General features: G+C 36.9%; 3 protein-coding genes across 3 annotated transcripts; 2 read left to right on the top strand and 1 right to left on the bottom strand.

Moving 5' to 3' along the window:
* Positions 1-7,091: 7,091 nt before the first annotated feature.
* LOC111888770 (mitochondrial phosphate carrier protein 3, mitochondrial) lies at positions 7,092-9,687 on the top strand. Its single transcript, XM_023884884.3, has 5 exons — positions 7,092-7,485; positions 8,268-8,673; positions 8,774-8,988; positions 9,081-9,205; positions 9,297-9,687. The coding sequence occupies exons 1-5, from the start codon at positions 7,192-7,194 to the stop codon at positions 9,346-9,348; spliced, it is 1,092 nt and encodes a 363-aa protein (XP_023740652.1). The 5' UTR covers positions 7,092-7,191; the 3' UTR covers positions 9,349-9,687.
* Positions 9,477-12,675, bottom strand: LOC111888780 (B3 domain-containing transcription factor ABI3). Its single transcript, XM_023884892.3, has 6 exons — positions 12,107-12,675; positions 10,796-10,885; positions 10,586-10,686; positions 10,441-10,487; positions 10,281-10,357; positions 9,477-10,194 (listed from the first exon to the last, which is right to left on the bottom strand). The coding sequence occupies exons 1-6, from the start codon at positions 12,437-12,439 to the stop codon at positions 9,838-9,840; spliced, it is 1,005 nt and encodes a 334-aa protein (XP_023740660.1). The 5' UTR covers positions 12,440-12,675; the 3' UTR covers positions 9,477-9,837.
* Positions 12,676-22,557: 9,882 nt separating this feature from the next.
* LOC111888792 (uncharacterized) lies at positions 22,558-23,339 on the top strand. The gene has a single exon (XM_023884902.3). It carries the CDS (start codon positions 22,599-22,601, stop codon positions 23,130-23,132), a length of 534 nt encoding a protein of 177 aa, XP_023740670.1. The 5' UTR covers positions 22,558-22,598; the 3' UTR covers positions 23,133-23,339.
* The last annotated feature ends 288 nt before the right edge of the window (positions 23,340-23,627 follow it).

Raw genomic sequence — 23,627 nt, 5'->3', positions numbered from 1 at the left:
TTCGCAATTGACGCCACCTAGGACACTGCAGTTGAATGGTGTGACAGAAAGGCGTAATCGAACCTTGTTGGACATGGTTCGTTCTATGATGAGTCGTGCTTCACTACCTATCTCTTTCTGGGGGTATGCCTTAGAGACTGTCGCCCATATCCTTAACCTAGTCCCTACAAAGAAGGTTGCCAAAACACCTCACGAGATGTGGACATGGAAAGCTCCCTCGTTGGCACATATCAAGGTTTGGGGTTGTGAGGCTTTCGTAATACGAGATACTCACGACAAGCTCGAACCTCGTAGTGAGCGATGTATTTTCATCGGCTACCCGCAAAAATCCTTTGGATATCTCTTCTATAGACCGAGTGACAATGTTGTCTTTGTTGCAAGGAGAGGGGTTTTCCGAGAGAGAGAACTCATAAGCCAAGGAGACAGTGGGAGGCAGATCGATCTTGAAGAGATTCAAGAGTCGAGTGATGAAGGAACCTCTACCGCTGGCACTCAACCCGAGGAGGAAACTCCGGTTGAACCAATTGACAAATCCTTACCTCTAAGACGTTTCGAAAGAGTTAGAGCTCAACCCTAGTTATATGGTTTTCATATTACTACCGAAGGGGACACGTATATTGGTGATGGTACACTAATAAATCTAGATGAACCTAAAAGCTATAAGGAATCCATGGCAGGCCCGGAGTCTACGAAATGGAAAGAGGCAATGGACAACGAGATTCAATCCATGTATGATAACCAAGTTTGGAATTTGGTTGATAATGTGCCCGGACGTAAGACCGTTGGGTGCAAATGGATCTTCAAGAAGAAGAACGACGTGGATGGAAATGTACACACATATAAGGTGTGATTGGTTACGAAGGGCTTTACTCAAACTCCCGGAGTTGACTATGATGAGACCTTCTCACCAGTTGCGAAAATAAAGTCTATTAGGGTGATGCTAGCCATTGCTGCATTTCATGATTATGAAATATGGCAGATGGATGTCAAGACCGCTTTTCTTAATGGGAAGTTGGCTGAGGATGTTTACATGGCTCAGCCAGAGGGTTTTGTCGATACGAAGCATCCGAATAGAGTGTGCAAGCTTGAGAAGTCCATTTATGGGATTAAGCAAGTGTCTCGCAGATGGAATCTTTGTTTTGATGAGAAAGTCAAAGAGTTTGGATTTGTACGAAGCGAAGATGAATCATGTGTATATGTCAAAGCCATTGGGAGTATAGTTTGCTTCCTCGTTTTGTATGTCGATGACATACTACTCGTAGGAAACGACGTCCCGTCACTGCAGGAGGTTAAGTCCTGGCTCGGGAGGTGTTTCGCTATGAAGGATCTCGGAGAGGCTTCCTATATTTTGGGAATAAGGATAGTGAGAGAACGAAGTAAGAGACTAATAGGACTTAGTCAGAACACTTACTTAGATAAAGTACTAAAACGTTTTAGTATGGAAAATTCGAAGAAGGGAGAATTACCGATACAAAGTAATGCCAAGTTGAGTAAGACTCAAAGTCTGAGTACCGAAGCTGAGATAGCAGAAATGAGCCGAGTTCCATACACTTCCGCAGTTGGCTCAATCATGTATGCTATGACTTGTACTCGCCCTGATGTAGCCTTTGCTTTGAGCATGGTTAGTAGATATCAAGGGAACCCTGGCAGAGCCCATTGGATTGCGGTCAAGAATATCCTTAAGTACCTTCGGAGGACGAAGGAATGGTTTTTAGTCCTCGGAGGGAGTGATGACTTGAAGGTGCGAGGGTATAGTGACGCCAGCTTCCAGACCGACAAAGACAACTACTGTTCGCAGTCGGGCTGGGTCTTTACCCTGAATGGAGGAGCAGTTACTTGGAAAAGTTCCAAGCAGGAAACCGTAGCTGATTCAACGTGTGAATCAGAGTACATTGCAGCGAGCGAAGCGTCGAAGGAGGCAATATGGTTGAAGAACTTCATCGGTGATCTTGGAGTTGTACCTGCCATAAATGAGCCTATGGAAATTTTCTGTGATAATGAAGGAGTGGTTGCCTTGTCCAAGGAACCGAGGGATCATGGTAGATCTCGTCATATCGACAGGAAATATCACTTTATTAGACATCGAGTAGAAGAAGGACAAATCGTGGTTAAGAGGATATCATTAGAAGATAACCCAGTAGATCCGCTTACGAAGGGACTGAGCAGGGTTAAGCACTTGCAGCATGCTAGGAGTATTGGGCTGAAGGATGATATTAGTTTAGATTAGATAGTATTAGAAACGTGTAATAGATAAATGTAATTAACATTTGATGATTAAATAAAGGAGTATTATTTATGAGTATTGTTACTGTCTTATGTTAATTGTTTAGCTATTGTTTCACTTTGCATGTTTTGACTTATAAAATAATTGAGTTTATTAAGAATAATCGAATTATTCAAGCTGTCCACAATCGTTCATATGCTGGAAGTAGATATGAAAGAAGATTGTCATGAATTGGTATGTAGATTGTCTAAATGGTATTAGACATAGCAAAGGTTTGCTGCAACGTTCATGAGTGCTTATGAACTAGTTTTGAGCATTGGAACAAACCCGCGCTTGCTGGGATCACCTTATGGAATGTGATCGATAAAAAGGGTGATCGCAAGACGATAATATCATATGGTCTTAAAACCTAGATATATGGTTTGTTATTTGTTAATTGGTTGTACATTGACAATGCGAAACCGCATCAGTAACTTGATGTTATAAAACGCATTGTTGTGTATATTTGATTAATGAATAAGTAAATGCATATAAGTCGAAGTTTATCTGTTACTTTTATCCTAAGAGGGTAAAAGCGATATCTCGGCTGCTCGATGATTTGATTTGACTTATGTGTCGGGCCCGGTCAGAACTAAATTGATGTGTTCGACTAAGTTCTATGTCGAATAAATCTGAGATCGAGAAACCAACTGCTGGACAAAAGATTCCATAGAATTGTTCGCATAATATCTAAATAGAGGACTATACGATCCCTTATCTAAAGGACAGGTTACTGATAAGATCAGAGTTTAATAGCGTCTTTGAGAGCTACGATTGCCAATCGAGTTGTACGTTGCATTTGTGGTTACTAGACTTATCCAAGTGGGAGACTGTTGGATTAGTGTGTAAGTCCGTAACCATATTTGGTAAGTACTTGACCCGGTTGTGCATGGTCCTTTTGGGTTGCCTTCACCAAAGCAACTTGACTGGAGAAATTAAATAAAGAGGGAGAGAGGTTATTGTGATTTATTAATATGTTATAAGAATAATATATTAAAGGAAAAATCATATTTGTTTAATTAATACTGGTCAATAATTAATTAAGAATTAATTTTGTGATCAAGTGTAATTAATTAAAATAAAGGGGCTGAATTGTAATTATGAGATAGTTGCAAGATAGGGAAATAATTATCCTTGTTGAAGGATGGACGAATTCAAGGATAGGGATATCCTTAAAATCGTCCAAGGCCCAAGAAATAAGGGTTTTTCAAGGCTTATCTTGTGGTTGCTTGGTGGGCAAGTAACTGGATAAGGATAAGGACTGAAACCCTAATCCCAACCCTATATAAAGACCCCTAAGGCCTTAGAATTTCGTCCACTTGATCCCCAGAGCATCTAAGGACGATTTCTACCTCCTCCCTTCTCTCTCTATAGCCTCTCCAATTGCTTGTGGTGTTTGTGAGCCATTAGAGGCATTACACTTGTGGTGCTTGCTTTCAAGACTTAGGGTTTGAAGATTTAAGTTGTTATTGCAATATAACAACAAGAGGTATGTAATCTAACCTTGTATATTAATTTCGAAAATAGCACTGTACTTTAGGGTTTTATTCTTGTGTTCATAATGTTGTGTATCTAATAGCAAAACATAGATCCAAATCTAGGGTTGCATGCACACATATGATTGTTTGTATAAAACCCATCACTTGGGCTGTAAACTCATGTTTACTACCCAAATGACATGATTTTGATGTTCTAAGCTCATACATGCAAGTCCTTAAGTCTTTGCTAAACACTAGAAGGGATTTGGAAGGGTTTTGGGGCTTCAAAACCCCTTTAAGGGAGTTTACGGTTTTGGGAGATGTTCCCAAACCGTAAACACAAGTTCTTGAGTATTTTGGATGATTTAAACACAAATTTGCATGCTTAACAAGTTAAACAACAAGCTAGGATAGATTACTTACGATTTTGGAGCTTGAAGGGGCGTTTTTGGATCAAAACTCAAGTTTTAGAGAGAGAGTAGAGAGAGAAAGTTATGAGGAGGTGGGAAAAAGCTTAAATGAAAGCCACTCATCCTTTATATAAGGCTTGAGTTTGTGGCCAAGTGGGAATCCACCCAATACCGACGTTAAACGGGGTTTAAAATTTTACCCGATTAAATTGTCGTAACCCGACTTAGTTGTAACTAACACTTTTCCAAATGAATATCGAGGGTGTTTCAACGTGTTTCTAATGCGTTCCGACACTTATGAAGTCAAAATAAAAGTCCCAATTTAATTAACTTAATCCAAAAGTTAACGGAAAATTTTAATAAAAATAAATTTTATTAACGGAAATGGGTTATAGTGACGGAATAAATTTCGGGTTGTCACACAAACCCGCTTTTACTCAACCTCCATCTGCAATATCGACCCTCAAGCAACCCTAGAGAAAAAGGAAGCAACTTTAAGCCTTAAGTGAGATTTGGCGTGGTTTAAAAGAAGGAGGAAGGTGGTGTGAATACCTTGGAGTGGAATGCATTGTAGATTTGGGATTTTTAGCTTGTTTGCAACTTCAAAAAGGTATAAAGCTTGCATCTTTACCACGTCATCTTGTAGATCTAGGTTTTTGCTCTTTTAAAGTCTTTTTTTCCCAAAATGATGATTCTTGAACAAAGCAAGTTCTTGACCCATTAAGTTATCCTTTCAGACCCGTGGAAGGATCTTGAGTCATCAAATGGATTCCAAGTGATTAGTTTTGCCCCATGCATCATTTAGAAGGTCTTAATGGATTAAGACTTTGAATTAAGCACTTATTGGACATGCTAAGTCATAAATTCGGAGACTTTATGACTCCTAAGAGTATTTTAGCCATGGATATGAGATATGGAAGTAAGAGCTTTAACCATTAAGCACTTATTGGATTTTTGGACTTCTGGGAGAGCTGAGATCTGGAGTCGAGACCTCCTCGGCTTTGGTCCAGTTTGTGAGGTGAGTTTTCCTCACTGTACTTGCGGGTCGAAGGCACCAATACCGACCCACTGATTTGACATCGTGATATTCACTGATATGCTAGTCTGGTACATCTGGAGGACTACATGTGATTCTGTCTGCATGATTAATTGTGTATGTTTATTATATGTTATATGTCGACATGTTATGTTCTGTTTAGGTTGTACTGCTTTGTGATGTAGCCAACAAACTCCGGTGCATTTCAGATATGAGCTAAGGGTCGGGTACGACATGCCAGACTCATACTAAGGGCTTATGAGCATTCCGGATACGAGCTGAGGACAGGGAGGTATGTCGGGATCGTACTGAGGGCTTGGTGGTATTTAAGTCCGATGACTGACCTGGTCGGGGAGCAAGCAAGACATAAGTCGTGGACCCGAGGGCATGCCAGACTTATGTTTGTGGGCTCAGGGGTAATCCAATCTTTTAGTTGTGGACCCATTACATTTTGTTATTGTATATGTGATTTGGTTATGTGTTGGTACTTTGGGGGATCTAAGTAAGCGTTGGCTTACAATTTTGCGTTATGTTTCAGGTACTCTGGATGACTGCGGGAAGGCGAAGGCGTGACCGTACACATCCTCTTGTTGTGACTTATGGTTTTGGGAGACTCTGATGTTTGAAAACTATGTTTGTAAACAATTTATGAATTTGGTTGGTTTTAAAAAGTTTAAATTTACCAATGATTTTTATGGGTGTTACATTTACTTGGTATCTGGGACCTCTACTCCACACGTTTAAATCTTTCAAAACTTTAAAACACTTTATTTAAAAATGAAATGATTTTTTAAGTTGTTTTAAATTATCATAGTGATGTGCGTTTCATGTAGATATGTCAGAGTTCAGGGATGAAAATTGAGGTCCTCGATACTCATCGACAATGTTACCATGTCTACTACAAATGAACAAATTAAGGGGGGAGCAAGGGTGCCATATGGTTTATCTTCTTGTCCACTTCAATGTTTCATCTTCATTGTTTTCCTTTTATTTACCCTAACTAAATATATGTCGATGAAGTTTTGATCTTAGGGTTTCAAAGGGTTACGATTCTTTGTAAAGTCAATTGGAGTATGGAAAAGGAGATGGATGAGTTTTGGTCCCATAATAGTTCTTTCACAACATACACAAATTAGGGACAACAATTACGAAATCCTAATGTGCCCTTGTTCATTTGTTCTTATGGAATGACGTTTGCCTCTGGGATGAGAGCCTGTCGGTTGATGAATGAAATTCCACATAAGAGGTATAAGGTTTAAATCTTGACACACATCAAAAAATCACTAGTATCCATCAATTGACATCCCACTCCTATGTGGACCTTGAGACAGATGAACGTGAGTCGCTTAGATGATGAGGTTTACCATTTCCTTTATGAAACATCGTCCACATCAAAAAAACTTATATTAACCATATTTGTTTTTATTAGTTAGTAGTTTACCCATCAAACAACCGAACTCCATTGCAAAAGACTAGACGACAATGCAGTCTTGATGACCAATCACACATTATAAAATTGCAACACCCCAATAATGCAAGAGTATTTTCCGATCAACACCAAATTAATCTATTCCAAACATAATGGTTATTTCTAGTAAACCTAAAAAATCTATATACTATAAATATATATGATTTTTGTGTCAATATTCTTATAAATAAAGAGAAGATTCAAAAAATATGAAATTTTTATAGTTAATATATCAATTTTTATTATAAACAATCAAATCATGTTATAAACTTTTTAAATATGTCTCCAAAATAAAACATTTTCTTTGTTCCAATTCCCAAGCAAATTGCGAGAATATGCCATTGGCGATTAGACCAATACGACGTCGGAACGCAACCAGGCATGCTATTGGCTGGTGTCTAGGGCTTGAGCAACTTGTATATAAAAGCCAACCATTTTCGTTGAGATTCTCGGAACGGAGGAGAAATCGGAGAGGTCTGGGTCGACTCAAGTCATCCCACAATCATCTTCTCCGTTCTTTTCTCTGATATTCGGCCATGGCGTTTTCCGACAACTCTCGTCAATCTCTCATCCCTAATTTCCTCTACACTTCTTCTGCTTCGCCTAGCAGCCTACTCATGGGCAACACTTCAAACCCTACCTTGTTTCCTTCTACATCACCCGCCAAACAGAACAACAACTTTGTGATTCCTGCTCCCAACGAGCCTCTAGGCAAGATCGAGATGTACTCTCCTCGATTCTACGCTGCTTGTACTGTTGGAGGTATTCTCAGCTGTGGTCTCACGCACATGACCGTTACTCCTCTTGATCTTGTGAAATGTAACATGCAGGTAATTCCTTCAATCATTTCTTTCTTTAGATCTGGTTAGTTTTATATTATTCTGTCTAGATAATTTTCATTTTTTATGTTCGTGTATTTTTATGATGTTCTTTCTATGGATGTGCAATAGTTTACTGCTAGCTCACTGTAGATCTGTTACGTCAAACTCAGTTCGGGATAATTTGGTTTTACTCATCTACGTCGGTGATTTGATCTGTGTTTAATTTATTGCATCCGATTACCTGTGTGATAGTGTTTTTAATATTATATCTGGTACTTGCTGTTCACCTTCTAATTCATGTTTTATGATGTCGATCCGTTCAGTGAAGGTTCTTAATTGTCATAAAATTATTCTTCCAACCTTTTGTTTGTCATTCCAAGTTTATTTCTATCGTGTTCTCATTTTCTGGCTAGTTTTAGTAATAAAACGAATTGGGTTACATCATGTGACTGTGGATTCTGACAACCAGAAACCTATTGGATTGAAGTTTCATGAAGTAGAGCTTAGCCGAGAGCTCGAGTAGTTTCTAGTTACTTGGTATTTCTATTTTCTCAAATCATGCATCTATCACATCAGATTTGATGCACAATTCTTTTTGAAATAGAGTCGACGACTGATTATCAAATTTGATGCACAATTCTTCTTGAATTAGATATACAAGTGTTCTCTATAAAATACCATTGAACATCATCAAAGCCTATGGCATGACATCCGTTTTGAAATTCATTCCATCCCATGGTTTTCTCACGTGTTGATCTTAATCTCATGGGTTTGTTGTTTTGGTTACTCAGATCGATCCAGTTAAATACAAGAGCATATCGTCTGGTTTTGGGGTATTGCTGAAGGAACAAGGTGTAAGGGGGTTCTTCAGGGGATGGGTCCCTACCCTACTTGGGTACAGTGCCCAGGGCGCCTGCAAGTTTGGGTTCTATGAATTCTTCAAGAAATACTACTCCGACATTGCTGGACCAGAGTATGCAACCAAATACAAGACCCTGATCTACCTTGCTGGTTCAGCCTCTGCAGAAATCATTGCTGACGTGGCCCTTTGCCCCATGGAAGCAGTGAAGGTCCGTGTCCAAACACAACCTGGTTTTGCCAGAGGTTTGAGTGATGGGCTTCCAAAATTCGTGAGATCTGATGGTGTACTTGGGTTGTACAAGGGATTGGTTCCACTTTGGGGACGCCAAATACCATGTAAGTTGATAAGAAACTTTTTTTTTTTTTTTTTGGTTACAAGTTTAGTTAGCTTGATTTGTGTGTGGGACACTTAGTAGTGTTTGATATGTGCAAACAGATACAATGATGAAGTTTGCTTCGTTTGAGACAATTGTGGAGATGATGTACAAGTATGCGATTCCTACACCAAAGAACGAGTGCAGCAAATCCCTTCAACTTGGAGTTAGTTTTGCTGGTGGATATGTGGCTGGTGTTTTGTGTGCTATTGTGTCTCATCCTGCTGACAATCTTGTCTCCTTCCTTAACAATGCCAAGGGAGCAAGTGTTGGAGATGTGAGTAGTACTACTCATATGTTTTTGATCAGTTATCATCTCAAAAGTCAAAAGTGAACTCTTCTTAAACTTTTTTTTTATTTATTTATCAGGCTGTGAAGAAGCTTGGAGTTTTGGGTTTGTTCACCCGAGGGCTTCCTCTACGTATAGTGATGATTGGAACTCTGACTGGTGCCCAATGGGGAATTTATGATGCTTTTAAAGTGTTTGTTGGCCTGTAAGTTTTATCTCATCTCAAGTCTTTTATTTCTCTTGTCAAACACCATTTCCTTCATTTCTGACTTCATTTCATTTACTACAACATACAGGCCAACAACAGGTGGTGCTGCACCAGTTGCTATTGAGGCTGCCAAGGAATAGAAGTTTACTGGGAAGCCTGAGAATTGCGTTTCTTTATTTTAAATGAGTCAATAAACAATAGGATATATTATTCTACTACTTCCTTGATGGCATTGGCAGGCACCACAGTAGATTTGGAGAGTAATCTCTTGTTTTTTTGTTCGGGACACTAGAATGTGGTGCCCGTTTCAACTTTAATTGTTGTTATTTTATTTCTGACTTTTTTTTTGGGTAACATTGAGGATTGGGTTGTGTAGTTCTCTGCTTCATGAGTTGAGAAGTTTTTGTTATGATGAAAAGACACAGGATTGGAGAATGAATAATGGGTGGACAATATACATTTGGAGAAGTTTTTGTTCATGTGATGTTTTCATCTTTTATTAGTTATCATAAACGAAGAAGAAACTAGTGCTTTACAGATATTATTGTCCAAAACAACACCACACAACACAAAAGAGTCTTAAGCTGATTGATTATTTTAGTAGGTTGGGTTGCAGACATACGATGCATTTATACCTGGGAGAGATCCTCACTGGACAGGTTTTCAAAAGAAGTAATCTGTTGAATCGGTGGTGGGTACATGAATTCATCATCCCATGAACTACTGAATGAGTTGATGATTTCGTTAAAGTAGATGTCGCAATCATCATTCATCAAACTCCAACCACCATCACCACCATAACCATCCATGTTTGGGAAGTTGGTAGGCTGGTCAGTGTTAGGGAGATTATAATTAAACTCGAGCCCACCAGCCACAGCTTGATTCATCAAATTAGCATCATCCTTCTCTATTGCCTTGTTTCCCTCAACTTCAGTTGCTTCTTTTTCATATTCTTCTTCATAACCATTTCTAATAGCCCGAATCAACTGATTAGAAACAAACCAAAACAGCATTGGATTAATCAACCCATCTTAATAAGCTTAGGTAGGTGGTTGTATAAAATGCTTATTACATAGTTTTGATCCACCAAATCCTGGTATAGCAGTATATAGTCATCCGCTTCCAGTCCATGCTTCTTGGTGAAAGACCCTAACAAGATCAAGATGAATGAATATCAAAACACACACACACACACACACATCAACATAGAAACAAAACTGAAAATAACTTACCTGTGCCCTCAAGCACGTACATGCGGCTGCGGTTATTTGGCCAGTACCTGTCAAAATTCAAATTCTAAAATGAAGCCAACCAACCAAAATATAATGAGTAAAATTGGCAAGTCTATTTTTGTTTTATAAAGCAGCATAAACCAACCTAAACTTGAATGACCATTCATCCCCAGTGTTCAGGTCATTCATTTGCAAAATGACACTGTCGTTTTTTAAGAGCACAGGAAGGTGAGCCTCTGCTGGTTTCTACATTATTAATTAAATAAATGGTTAAATGCAGATGAAGCTGTCGAAATTGCCACCTCTCAATTACTTACTAATTGTTTCCAAGATAGAAAAATTAAATAAAATCAACCTTTGGCAATACGATTCTGCCGATACTGTTGACATCACTTTTGTGAAGCTTCTTGTAGAACAGAAATGCTAACCTCCCACGCTCTGTAATCTAATATAGACAAACCAAACCTGTATAACTAGTAGTTATCTTGAAACAAAACAAGATCATCATGTGATGTGGGAAGAACAACATCATTCCATTCATGGTAACAACACATGGACTTAGTAATGACAAACTACTGATTAAGCTTCAACACATGGACTTAGTAATGACAAACTACTGATTAAGCTTCTGTAGATAGGGCTAAATGCAAGAAATAACAACTTACTGTATTTTCTGCTCTTGTTAGGACATTGTACTTTGAAATATCTATCTATTATAGCAATTAGTAACACATTAATTTCAAATTTAATGATGTAATAACATAAGTTACCAAGTTTTTATATCATGTCATTGTTCATGTATATATGCCTTCAACAACAACAAAAAACCCCACTAATAAAAAAAGATTGAAAGTTGTATAATAACTAAGAGTAAATAAAGATACGAAAGGATACAAGTTATCAATTATTTACCTACATCCATTTGGGTTTGACTTTTGAGACCTTTGACACAATAATTCATCGATTGGTGGAGATTTTTACATGGAAAACAATCAATTATTTGGGAATGTTTTGATGGAATTCCTTCCATGAATGAAACATAAGCTATATATTTGCATGGACCAGATTTCAGAAATAAAATAAAAAAAAATAAATAAGGAAATTATTTTGTTTGCTGGAGTATTTTTCATTTCCAATTTTAGATTAAAGAAAGAGAATAAAACCTTTTTGTTTTTGCCACGTGGATAAAGTATTTAATACAATTTATTATTGTCAACAAAAAAGTTCAAGTAATAACTCGTTTTTTAAAACATGTTTTTTCCTTTTTGAATGACTCAAATTTTAGCATCAAACAACGAAAATACCATCGGGCTATTCTCTTCTCTTCTGGATTTCTGGTCAAGTTTAATATTTCTAAATTTCCCACGATCATGGATCACTTAATTTCAGTTTCAAGATCAATTCGATTGTAAGCTATGATGGTTGATTGAAAATCAAACAAAAGAAGAAAACAGAACCATTGATTAGAATTAATGGTTAACTACAAGAATTGATGCTTAGGTTGTTGATCAATCGCCCTCCAACACGGAAAAGGTCCGATCGTAATTCAAGAAAATGTGAAACACTTTTAAATAACAAAAATAATCAAATCATAATAAGCCATTCCATTACTGTTAGAAATTTAAATTCCGGAAAATAAGATTGGTTTAAGAAGAAGAGATCATACATTTGGTGGGAGAGGAGGAGGAACATAGGCATCGTCACTGTCGGACACCCGTTTCTTCTTAATAAAACATTTATCCTTCTTCATCACGGGCTTGCGCCGACGGCTGACTTCAGCAGGAGCAGCGGTGAAGTCGCCACCTTCCTTCGTCGCAGCGATGGGGTTTTCCGCCAGCATACCATAACCGTTTCTCTCCATTCGCTCTTTTTCTAGTATTAGGAAATTTTGAATAGAGAGCGGTGTTTGTTGGTTGTAGTAGGGTGGATCAAAGCTATCTCTATATTTAGCAAAGATTTGGTGAAAGAAGAGGTTAAGGATTGTACATGGTGCATCCATGGTGTTGCCAAATTTGTACTGGTGTTAATTAATTGGAGTGAAATTTAAGAGGAAAAAGGCAACGATGACCTGAGACGAAAAATTGTTTGTTAGGGGCTTTGGATTTATGCTCATTAAACCCCTTTTGCCACCATTAATACACGTAGAGTGTATGCCTGAGAGTAATCTCAGAGATGGAGGACGGGTGTGGAAAAGAAGGGAGGTGTTTTGGCGGTGGAGTATTCTTATTCGTATTCTCTGTGAGCACTTTACTCCACGTAAAATATTGTACTCAGATCAGACACCAGTGATGTCAGAATGGTCACAGAGGCATTCTGCATCTATTCTGCATCTGCCACATCAACAACTTTTACTTTATTTATTTCATGCTTTTCCTAGACTTTTACCCTTAAAAAAATAAATAAATGATATATAAGGGGTAAAAAAGAAAAGTTACTTTTACCTTTAAAAAAATAAATAAATGACATATATAAAGGGTAGAAAAGGTATTTAATTTGGTGTAGGGACTAAACTCCTTTTAGAAAAAAGAAATTATAGGTATAATATGTATTAAGTTGTGCCACGATTTTGGACGGATATAAATATATACATATGTTGTATAAATAACTAATTTTAAGTGGGTTTGTGTTTTACTCCGCGAGAGCTTCAAAAAGATATATCATATATGCAAAATTGAGTATGTATGAATGAGATATTAATACTTAAAGTTGAGTATTTGAGAATAAAAGTTAACAAGAGAAGTATGTATGAAAATAAATCCCACATTGATGGAAAGAACATACTCAAGTGAGTTTATAAGTTTGAATGTAAGATGGGCTTATAAACTTATATCTATGATTTTTCTCAAACTTTTAATTTCTAAAGAAGTATTTTTTAGACATCCGGAAAAACACAAGAGGCAAAACCTCTCAAAGCAAATAAAAAATTTGTATGGTTTTATACGTTGGTTAACTTTTTTGGTATAAAAAAACTTTCTTTTAACTTGATTTCGAGACCTTCATTGTTTGGCTTCAAATAATATAATTTTTTTTAACTAATATGTAAAATATGTAATAAATACAAAAAAGAAATGACAGCTTCTAAACGCCGATTCATTTTTAAGAAATAGCATCTTTTTAAAGTTATTATAGTTATTTTATGAGTTTTAATGTACATACTTTATCTATTTTCATTTCAAACCTTTATCTCAAAACTTCATATATAATTTCTAACCTTTTTTTTCTTTCAAACTTTTGTCATTTTGTTATTTTTCTAAATATTACATTATATAAAACCCACTTATATTTCAATATTTGTTAATTCATATGTAAAAGCCGTTCCATTTATAATTTAATATTTTATTTTATGACCACCGCTGCCAATAGTTTATATTTTTTACTTTGAATTGTTGTCTCATATTAAAATAAATATACGTTGTTAGGACTAATATTATAAAAGCTGAAAAAATTAAAATATAAATAAAAGATGAAAATAAGAATTGGAATAATAATAAGAAAAAAAATAAAAAAAAATAAAAAAAAATTAAAAGATGAAAAAATTAAAATATAAGACGAAAAGAAATATGAAAAAAACAAAAAAAACTCTAGTATACTCTATATATATACACTAAATAAATAGAAAACAAAAGGTAAAAAGGTAAAAAAAATCAAATTTGTGAAAAATAAAATTAAAAAATGAAAATAAATAAAATATATACAAAAAAAGAAAATAAAAAATGTATATATATTAATAAAAAAAACCGAAAATAAATAAAGTATACAAAACACAAATAATAAAGTTAAAAAATCATGTGGTGTAATTTTTTGCAAACTCAAGGACCAAACTTGAACTTTTTAGGACTGATTTTGCAAAAAAGTTAACAAAGTTAACCATGAAACTCGTTAAGTATGCTAGAGTGATAATTCTGCATGAAAGTTATGGCCGTAGCAATAATAAAAAAAATTATTAGGGTTTTTTCCAATTACGCGTTAAAAGTTTAGGGCTTTTATAATATTAATCTTATGTTGTTATATAGGTTTTTAAAAGAACACTCACAAAAGAGAATATATACCAAATTTGATCACAAGCGAACATCATCACTATGAAGCATAATTTTATTATTTTGAATGTTAAAAAGATTTTATTTTCGATTTTTATACACAAAATTTATGACATACATACAAAGGATTAAAACAAAAGAAAAAAACTAATGGCCAAACATAAAAAAAAACCACAATACATTTTCAGTTTGTCATCTTTATACTACTCAAGTCTTTGTACTTTCTATCTCTAATAAATATATATTTACATATTGTTTTTATTATCCTAGTAAAGTGTATAAATGAATATTGTAATAATTGTGTTGACAATCTTATTTTTATAAAGATGAAAAAATGAAAGAATTTAACCATATATATATATATATATATATATATATATATATATATATATATATATATATATATATATAGGGGAGAGTTCATTCGAAAATGCAAATAATTTGCGAAAACGCGAAAACAAAAAAAAAAACTATGATATTGTGTCACCTTAACATTATATTTTGGAAAATAATTCATTCAAACTTTGAAATACATGATGATAATCGATGATAGATGAGAAATTGTTTCATATTAGCAAAGTATGATTTTTTAACATTTTTATTATGAAGACATGAATTTAAAATTATTAAGGACGTGAAAAAAAATTTATTAAAACCTTCTTTAAATCTATATTACCATAACACCACCAAATGTAAACTTACTATCTTTAATTCATTGCTAATAATTTTTTTATAGTACATGTGTTTGATTTCCATAAGATAAAATCTGTTTTCACGTTTTCGCAAGATATTTATGTTTTCGCATTAACCTACTTATATATATATATATATATATATATATATATATATATATATATATATATATATATATATATATATATATATAAGAATATAAATATAAGAATAATTAAATATATTTAATAAGGAATCAGTTGGATTTTAATTAATTTAAAAAGGGTATTTATAAGTTTATGCCAACAAATGACCATTTAATTAATGAAGCAAATAAGTATGGTATAATAATAATAACAATAAAATGAATATATAAGAGTTGTTCTTCAAGGGACTATATGATGTCAAAATAAGAAACTTAAATGTTAAGGTAATGAGTCAAAGGGACCATTGTTGCCATCTTGGTAAAATCGAGGGACCACTTGTGCCGTTTTCAATTGCTTCTTTTTCCCGCCTCCTAGTACATGACACTATGTATGGGGGTGTTGGTTATGTGCTTTGGATTTGTTATATTCTTGTAACATCCCGACTTCCAGGTATAAAATTTAAAAGCTTAAAGTCATATTCTTAGACCTACTCGTCGAGTTGGTTGCCCCCAACTCGTCGTGTAGAAGTGGATCAGGCTGCGTGATTTATGAGGTCTACTAAACGAGTTGGAGGACCTCGATTCGACGAGTAGGAGCTGGGAAATGAAACCCTAATTTTTAGGGTTTTTCCCCTATATAAAGAACTTAATCAACCTCTTGTGGCCTTCCTTACCACTTCATTACCCAAAGAGGAAACCCTAGCCGTTATTTGTTGTTCCCTTGAGCTTGTGAGACTAAAAGAGTGTTTTTGGTGTATTTTGTTGAAAAAGTTGGAAGGTTAAGAAGCTTGGAATGGGAAGGAGCTTGTATATCCAAAATCTACAACATTTGGGCATCCATTTGAAGGTAACAAGTTATTACCTTGATCATTTTAGCATTAGATCCCATTTTTCTTGGGTTTAAGGCCATTTTTAGTATATTTGTGAACCATTTCGAGTATTGGTCATGATCTGAAGTTGTAACTTCAGATCTGGACTCCTCTAGGTCCCAACTTCATAAAGTTATCAAATTTATCTTGTATTGACCTTTCACCATGCCCTCAATCTCATTCTAGACTTGGTTTTTGGTGTTCTAAGCCTGTAAGACCTTGCATGCACGTAAAGTTTGCAACTTTACATGAAGTTTGTGCCTTAGGAAGCTAGATCAACAAGTTGGAGCTTTGGGATAACTTAAAAACCTCTGAATGATAAATAAACTGAAGGGACTCGACGAGTTGCATGGTCAAATCGACGAGTCCAGTGAAGATTGTCTATTGTTGGTTTTTGCATGGACTCGGCGAGTCAGTGAGACGAATCGACGAGTCAGTTAGGGTTTTTCCGACATTTGGACACCCTATGGACTCGACGAGTTGTTTGGAAACTTGGCGAGTCAACTAGGGTTTTCACGATTTCTCGAGTTCTGGAAGGACTCGAAGAGTCAGTGAGCTACACTCGATGAGTTGGGTCAACACGGATTGTTGACCTTGACCGTTGACTATGACTTTGACCAAGGGTTGACCATTTTGACTTCTGGGGGTATTTTAGTAAATTGGGAATTTATGGAAGTGGTCCTATTGTGAATGTAGGTGGTGGAGTTCATGGCTGTGATTCGAGAGTTGATCTTATCACTGCAGTTCGACATTGTGAGGTGAGTTTTCCTCACTATACTCAAGGGTCTAAGGCACCAAGATCGACCCTTTTTGGATTGTTATCCTGATATGTTATATTCTCGAGTATCTTATGATCTGTTAGATTGGTATCTTGGTAGATAGGATGTTATTATGTTGTTATGATCTGTTAGATCGGTGTCATGGTAGATAGGATGTTATTATGCTATTATGATCTGTTAGATCGGTATCTTGGTAGATAGGATGTTATCATGTTATTATGATATGTTAGATTGGGTTGTCTGTCTATAGACTATTATGTGATTATCTGATATATGTGCACATTTTTGATTTATGGTTGAGGCTTATTGGCTTTATGCGAGAGCCAACAGACAAGGCATTCCAACCCGATGGTTGTGGGCCATGAGTATTCTATCCCGAGGATGATTGGACTCATAGTATGTGGGCATTCCAACCTGATGGTTGTGGTCCGAGGGTATTCCATCCTGAGGATGACTGGACCCATAGTATGTTGGCATTCCAACCCGATGGTTGATTGGGCCTATAGTATGTTGTTTGTGATTATATGTATATTGTTGTGTGTATGGGTATTTTGGGGGAACTCACTAAGCTTTGAGCTTACAGTTTTGGATTTTGTTTCAGGCACTTCAGATGATCGCGGAAAGGCGAACGCGTGATCGTACACCTACTCACATTTTTATGATATGGATTTCTAGGATACTCTGATGTTTAAACTATTTTGAAAACACTTTGTAATAACTTAATGGTTTTGAATGGTTGAAAAAGTTTTAAATTGGCTTGATTTTTATGGGTGTTATAATTCTCCTTCTAAGAACAGAGCCAACTACCATAACCCATATATATGAGATATGTATCGAGAATGTAGGGTTGAAGGAGAAGAAGAGAGTGAACCGCATTGACAACCAAGTGTGTGTGTGTGTGGTCTTCATTCCTCTTGGCATTTTTTTGTGGTTGTTTCGAATCTCCGTGGAGCATGGCACATGATGGAGATCTCGGATTTTGGTCTCTGGTGTGCATATGTGGCGAGATATACACCCTCCCATGGGTTTTAGTTTTTCTGGGGGACTCAACATCCGGTGATGATGAAGGCGTCAGATTCGCAGTGAATCTCTCTCGAGCCACCTGTCGAGTAGGAACCTTGACAGAGAGAACGAGAGATGGAGTAGGACCATCGACACCGGAGTAAGGGGAGACGTCAGAGTTAGGCGAATTTAAAGCATCAGTGATGGGATCTGCTTCAGCTCCGACGAGGTGCATGTGGTCTTTTAATGGATTTAGGCGCTATTACTGGAATGAGAAGATCGTTGGAATGGGGTCACCAATGAGGGAGCCAAGATTGGGGTTGGTTTTGCCCCCAGAGAAGAAGGATCCACCAGAGATAGCTGTATCGAAGGTGTTGTGCCCCGTCGACCAGTCTTGATGCCTGTCAGCATGCGTTTTGTGCATCTTCCTTCACACGTAACTTCTTTTGGCCGCCTTTAATATTTTTAACTTAGTTAACCTAGTAGGTATTAGTAAGTAGTTTGGCCTTGGACTTCTCTGATGGATTCAATGAATTGAGATTGGACTCGATGAAGTGTTTTATTAGCCCAATTAATAATTGTTTTCTTTTAATTAAAATTCCATATTTTGTATATAATTGTCAAATCATTTACTTATCAAATACTTAAATGTATTATTTTATAATTAATCCACATATTGCTCATATTCTAAATAAAAAGAGGTTTGTATAAACATATTAGTATATTTGCTTGTAAACATTATTTGCACTTAAAAACAAGAGTTTTTGAAACTTAATTTAATATAGGAGCCTATGTATTAAAATTAAAGGATGACATTTATTAGTAGGCATTAACCTTCTTGGGGGGGGGGGGGGGGTAAATCAATCCTTGGATCAGTTGTTGTTGTTGTTGTTGTTGTTGTGTGTGTGTGTGTGTGTGTATATATATATATATATATATACACACACAAAGTGAGGGGGGGGGGGGGGTAACGATTAAGTATAATATAAGTTATTCATTAATACTTGATATGTGAGCTAAGTAGAGATTTTGTTGGGATATAGGTGTTCGGAGAGTTGGACAACCCATCTTATACATTTCAAAGGTTTTATTATATGTCTTGCTGCTTCAGGTGAGTTTTCCTCACTATACTGAAAGGCTATCCCCGCGCTAATCCCCGCACCAACGACATCTGCGGTAGCTGCATCAGCAACAACCTCAGAAAGTGTCGCGTATCGGTCGTCAAAGAACTCCATCATGGAGGTCTTGATAGACCCAGACAACTCCGATATCTGCCCCCGAAAAATAGAAACAACCTCAGCGTGAATCATCTCCTTAACCTGATCCTCAAACAACCCTAGCCTATCCTAGCCACTCGTTCCGACTCCTGATACGGATCCTAACTCAAATCGCCTCGTAACCACCATACTGAAAATAAACCATAAAATATTAGATGAGGCGCATATCATACCATATAACCCATTCCACAACAAAACCCTAGGGGTTGTGACTTCCCTGCTACGCATACGGGTTCTGTGCTTACAAGATTACATGCCCATACTACCTTCCGCACCTAATGGTACTTATCCATGAAACTTCCACCAACCCTGCAACACTCGTGTATGTTAATCATACATAACATTGGATCCTATAGACAGTCGAATACCTAATTCAAACCTAAGCCTTTCATCAGATAAGAATAAGAAATAAGGCTAAAACAAACATTCTCATGCTATAAAATCTTAGTTATGTACAACTATGATGTATACACTAAGCAACTACAGTAATGATGTCAATTCAATACAAGAAGAAACCCAAGGCTATTAGGCAATTCTATCATGCAGTTCCTGAAGATCCCTAGCCTATCACTAGCATGCTGTTCTACCATAAACATAATAGCAAATAACAATGTGGGTAATTTGGGGTATACTTTCTTGCTCCGGATGATCGTACGCATCACATCCTTCCTTATTTACTTTTAAAAACAATTTTTGGAAAATTAGTTTAAAAAACTTTTGCAGTTCCTTAGTCTGAGTCTGGATTAACACGAATGATCATCCAATGCACTCAAACCAAAGCTCTGATACCAACTTGTAACACTCAAAAATCACAAAAAATTAAAATCTTTGAAACTCAACCATTCATCAACATTGTTTACAAAACAATCATTGTTTTCAAAGTATTATTTCAAATCAGAGTTTTTCCCCAAGATCCACTGACAAAACAGGAAGCTGTGTACGATCATGCCTTCGCCTTCCCACGATTCTCAGAAGTACTTGAAACCACAAACTAAAACTGTAAGTCAAAGTTTAGTGAGTTCTCCTAAAGTACCACCACACAAGCATATAATCAAACTAATAATATGTCCATAACCTATGGTTTGATTACCCATGTCCCACAACCTTACAATTGGAATTTCCAATACATAACGGGTCCATAACCTCCTGGTTGCATGGATTACCCTTGACCCACAACCTTCCGGTTGGAATGCCTCGGCCCACAACCTTTCGGTTGGAATACCCCAGACTATTGGCTTACAACAACAAGTAGTACAATCTCAACCCCATCATACCATGTCGACATGCACATAACAAATAACAGATATCCAACAACAGATAATCATATAACCAGTTAATAGAATAACATACAGATCTACATATTACTACTATATAACAACATCATAAATACTAGGATACATAACCAAAAGGGTCGGCATTGGTGCCTTCGAGCCACAAGAACAATATGGAAACTAACCTCACAGTCTGACGAATAGTTGATCAATACTCTGCTCCCAAATACCGACTCACCCTAATCCTAAATGTTAAAACATTACCCATTCTAAATTAATAAAATTTTGCCAAAATACCCCTGGTCATAATTGGTCAAAATCAACAAGTCAACGAGTCAACCCAACCGAGTCAACTCAATCGAGTCAACACAGGGCTTGTACACGGGGTGTACTCCGGATGTATGCGGGGCGTACTTGTTGTCCGAGGCGTCGGGGCCAAATCTGCGTACGCGTAACGTACCCTTCGGTATGCCCATCGTACGCAATAGTCCCCTTCTTAATCTATTATGAGCTTATTTCTCCGACTTAATATATCCAAATACAAATCCAAGGCAAAATGCCACTAAGAGTCATAAAGTTTTCAACTTTATGACTTTGCATGTTCATTAAGTGCTTAATACATAAAATCACAACATCTTAATGCCTTAAGACCTTCTATAGCATGCATGGAGTAAAACTAAGCACCAAGATCACATTTTTATGACTCAAGAGCCGTCACAATGTCTGAAAGGATGAATTATTTGGTTAAGAGCATGCCATGCTCAAGAATCACCATATTTGGCACCAAAAGTGCCCTAAATGAAGACATGGTTAGATCTACTAGATACAATGATCAAGTTATGAACTTTTTATCTCCTGGAGGTTGCTAGCAAGGTGATAATCTCATATCCAAGTTGCTTCCAAGCTTCAAGCTCTTCTCACCACCTTCTTCTTTTTATTATTATTCAAGAATGTCACAAAACACAAAGATAAGCTCAAGATGCACCCTTCTCACTTAGGGTTAGCTTGGGAGTCACTTTTCCCAGATGGAGGCTAGTAAGGGAATGAGAAATAAGAGACAATGATGCTTAAATATGGACAAAACCCTAAAAATTAGGGTTTGAAGTTCCACCACGTGCGCCCTGCGTTTGCGGTGTACACCCAGCGTACTAGGGTCCGCCCTGCGTATGCGGTGTACGCCCAGCGTACTAGGGTCCGCCCTGCGTACTAGGGTCCGCCCTGCATATACGGTGTACGCCCAACGTACTAGGGTCCGCCCCAATACTCCTAGCATACACAATGTACGCTCAAGGTACTACCTCCTAACCAAAATTACCAAAATGCCACTATGGACCATTCTTGCAATCTTTTCAAACCTAAAGGCCAAAATGCATTGTTCTTTCATACTCAAGGCTAAAATTGAAAATACCCCATCATCGGGATTTTATGGTGTCGTACCGACCCTTATATAAAATGGGATTAGCCTTTCCATATATGTATGCCAACATGTTTTGTCTTGCGGTGGGCTTGTCATGATGAGAAATGAAGCAACAATATCTCTCCATGAGTTACTCCTAACTTGTTGTGATTCCATTTACATAGTTAAGTCCACTTACTACTACTCATCCAAACTCCAACGATTAAACAAACACCACATTATCACTCGTGTTGCCCCCTTAGATTCCAAGAACAACCGAACTAGATGGGACAATATCCATTTTCTTTTTGTCCGATAAGTACAACGATATTACTGATCATGACAATATAATACCTTCACAAATCATCCCGTAACGCTTGCTTAATGCTGTAATCGACATTTTTGAGTAAACCATAGCGTTGATGTAATGTGTTTGAAAAAAACACATATAAGTCCGTTACGTTAAATAGTTACAAAATAGAATACATGAATTAATAACCAGTAAAAATATCTTCATTTTGTTGGAGTTAAATAGTAAATCATTTTGAAAATTAGAAAAAAGAGAAAAGAGTCCGTGGGCTGGGCCCGGGTCCAGTTATGTCGAAACCCGTATCGAGACCATATGCGAGCAGGTTTTCAAGTTTCATTGCTACTACTAAAAGCCCTAAATACAAGAAGAAGGGTTGGGAGTTTGGATTTTGGAAGAAGCCATGGCAGAGCTGAATAGCAACGAAGAACCACATGTATTGCCGTCCAAGCGAAAGCAAACTGCCACGGACGCAGATGTCGAGTCCACAAAGAAGCACCAAGTAGAGAGTTGTGCCGTTAAAGACGCCTCCGCTGCCGCCGAAGAGAAAGTTATCAACGACAATGGAGAGGAAGAGGAAGAGGAAGAGGAAGACTATGACGGAGAAGACGATGTCGATTCGGAAGACGAAGAAGATGACGACGACGAAGACGAAGTTGAACATTCCAACGGCGGAGCTGAAATTGATCGGAAGGGGAAAGGGATAATGAAGGATGATAAGGGTAAAGGAAAGCTGATCGAAGAGTCCGAAGACGACTCTTCCGATGATGACGGCGCGAGTGAATCAGACGGTGATGATGATGATCTCTCCGATGATCCGTTGGCGGAGGTCGATTTGGATAACATTCTTCCTTCAAGGACACGGCGTCGTACGGCTCCTCCGGGGTTGCGCATTTCTAATGATAAGTTCACCAACGATAAGGACAACGATGCCTAAGCTTCAAGGAGGTTAGCTTAGTTTCCGCTTCAAGAATCCACCTTATTTTTTTTTTAAACTTAGAACCGTATTTGCCGACGTTAAGGTTTTACAAGCAATGCTGCTACTGTTGAAGAGTGAACACATTTCTGTGGTGTAAGAAATATTAAGGTCGTCTAGGGTTTGAATATGCTGTCGTATTAATATCAATTGAGCTGCCATTGATAAGTCTTGCTTTACTTGATTTCTGGAATCTTTTAAGTTACTCTCACAATTAGAAGGCTAGTTATGGCAGAGCTCCCAAATGCACAAACGAAAGAAACTGAAATGGGATCAAGCTGCAGTAGTTTTGCTCTATACTTCTACTCTTAAGATCATATTTGGCTATCTTTATTTAGCTCATTGATAGCTCTCCATTGAAATCAAATACACTGTACACAGTGTTAATCAGAATGACTTCACTTCACCATCATGATTTCCAATCTCATTCACTCTTCATGTCCTTTGGAATGTTCA

The sequence above is a fragment of the Lactuca sativa genome, chromosome 2 (genome assembly GCF_002870075.4).
Source record: "Lactuca sativa cultivar Salinas chromosome 2, Lsat_Salinas_v11, whole genome shotgun sequence".
NCBI classification, from domain to species: domain Eukaryota; kingdom Viridiplantae; phylum Streptophyta; class Magnoliopsida; order Asterales; family Asteraceae; genus Lactuca; species Lactuca sativa.
The sequence above is the reverse complement of the archived record's forward strand: the minus strand, read 5'-3'. Positions and strand labels throughout refer to the sequence as shown.